The 2,026-nt window shown below is 38.6% G+C and overlaps 1 protein-coding gene across 2 annotated transcripts; it reads left to right on the forward strand.

Moving 5' to 3' along the window:
* The first annotated feature begins 511 nt into the window (after window positions 1-511).
* Window positions 512-1,613, forward strand: LOC147615995 (uncharacterized). 2 transcript variants are annotated; one of them, XM_086778045.1, is made up of 3 exons: window positions 512-751; window positions 942-1,114; window positions 1,306-1,613. In XM_086778045.1, exons 1-3 carry the CDS (start codon window positions 628-630, stop codon window positions 1,402-1,404), a joined length of 396 nt encoding a protein of 131 aa, XP_086634171.1. In that variant the 5' UTR covers window positions 512-627; the 3' UTR covers window positions 1,405-1,613. The 2 variants fall into 2 exon arrangements, with proteins under 2 accessions (XP_086634171.1, XP_086634172.1); XM_086778046.1 differs by having other exon boundaries at window positions 963-1,114.
* Window positions 1,614-2,026: the final 413 nt, after the last annotated feature.

Raw genomic sequence — 2,026 nt, forward strand, 5'->3', positions numbered from 1 at the left:
AAATGGTTGGCTCCCAACCTTTGAGAGCATCATTAGTTGTAGAAATGTAAATCTATGTGTTTGAGCTTTGGGATCACCCTTGAAATTGGAGTGCTCACTAGAGCCATTGAAGCTTTGGGTTGTGATAATGGATTCATTAAAATTCATATTGTGTGCAAATCAAGCGAATCTTGGAGCTAAGTAACGTTGGGGCCTAGCACATGTGAATAAACCACAGACTAAACATACATACTTGTAAATAAACCACAGACTAAACATACATACTTGTAAATAAACCATGCATACATATAATGAACTACATATGAGGTAACTTTGAGGTCCTTTTCTTGCATTGAATTAGTCTGTTTGGATGAGCGTGTCGACGGTGAAATGTGGGGTGAGCGCAAGCTGGAGTATAGCTAGCAGTGCCACATACGAAGGCAAGGAAGAGATTAGGAGACCCAAAACTGTATTATAAAAGGATAGGCTTAGGCCTTACCTTCTTTACTCATAGAAGACCCTCTGTGTGAGAGAGCGCCTAGTTTAGGGTTGATCTTAGTGAAATATTATTATAAGTCTCCTGTTTAGGCCAAATATCTTGGTGATATTATTATTATTTTCTCATTATAGGAGGAGAGAGGAAGTATCATGAAGAGCTTTTTCAGCTCCTATTCTTCTAACTTCTTCTTGTTAATCATCTTCTCCTTCTTATTCCTTGCATGCAAAACAGTGCCCATGTGTCGTAAACAGCTAACTAATCAGGTTTCTGTAGGTAAGACTTTCTGTGTTGATACAAATCACATTTGTACTAATGATATCACCACACTTTAGATCCCCCTAGGGCTATTATTAACTCGAGTCTTTTAAAAATAATTTGACAGAGCTATTAATCGATTTCTAGCAGTAATCTAATGCCCACTTATGAAATTATTTTAAATTTGCTGATTGATAACATTTTGCAGCTGTCAATGCCATTGAAACAGGTGGATTGCTAGGCGCGCAAAGTCACCACCACGATCACACCTCCGCCATTGAAGCTACAGCAACTAAAGATGTTGTCACTGCAGCACCAAAATTTACGAGGATGGAGGTAGAGAACACAAGACGGCTCAAATTTAAGATCGCATCTAAGAGGGTGAGTCGATGCACTATTAGCTCACATAGTTTCGCGTCTTGAGAACAGTCTCACTACTAGCATTAATGTAATTGCTCCCACCATCAATTATACTGCTAAGCTTCTTAATTAACACGTCTAATCGCAACTTTAACATATACTATTAATTATTATCTTAATTGAGTAAAACTTTGTATTGCTTGTATTTGCAGGATCTTGTCAAAAGCTTGGAGTTTTTGGAAGAAAGGTTGTTGCAGGAGGACCAAGTTGATTATGCGGCGGCAAGAACCCATCCTCCAACTGAGCCATAATTTTTCTGTCAACCAAATATGTCACCGATCTGGAAAGGCAACTGCTATATTGATGTTTTGCACATGGAAGCTACTCAATTTGTCCTTGTATGCGAGATCCGTGTGTCTGTGTGTGTTGTATCATTAATAGTAAATTCCCTAACCTGCATTCTCTCACGGCTTATATTCCTTGCCTATATATAGGCGAAATTCCCTAACCTGCATTCTCTCACGGCTTATATTCCTTGCCTATATATAGGCGAAATTTATAATATATTTCGTATATTGTTGATTCCGTTGTAACCTTCCATATATTGTGTGAATAGTGTAAATACTACTTGGGTAAAGGGGCTGGTAAGCTACTGCGGAGCAGGATGAGGTGCCTTTCAGTGCCCTTATACTCCCCCCTGGACGTTCTGGATCCTTCTACAGATGCAGTTGCACCCATCAGATTTTATTTTCAGTTTAAAAATAATACTCAGTTTTGCATTGCAAAGACAAAAACATTCTCAAGTCGGAAAATGAATCGTGAAAAGGCAGTCTCTGAAGAGCTTCTAATGTCTTACTAGCGTTTTTTTTTTTGGGGCATAGGATTGGCCCCTTTACCTTATGTAAAAAGGCAAAGCTATGTTTTTTTCCATTG

This window comes from Cibotium barometz, chromosome 39 (assembly GCF_041138505.1).
Source record: "Cibotium barometz isolate CiBa-2024 chromosome 39, ASM4113850v1, whole genome shotgun sequence".
Lineage (NCBI taxonomy): Eukaryota > Viridiplantae > Streptophyta > Polypodiopsida > Cyatheales > Cibotiaceae > Cibotium > Cibotium barometz.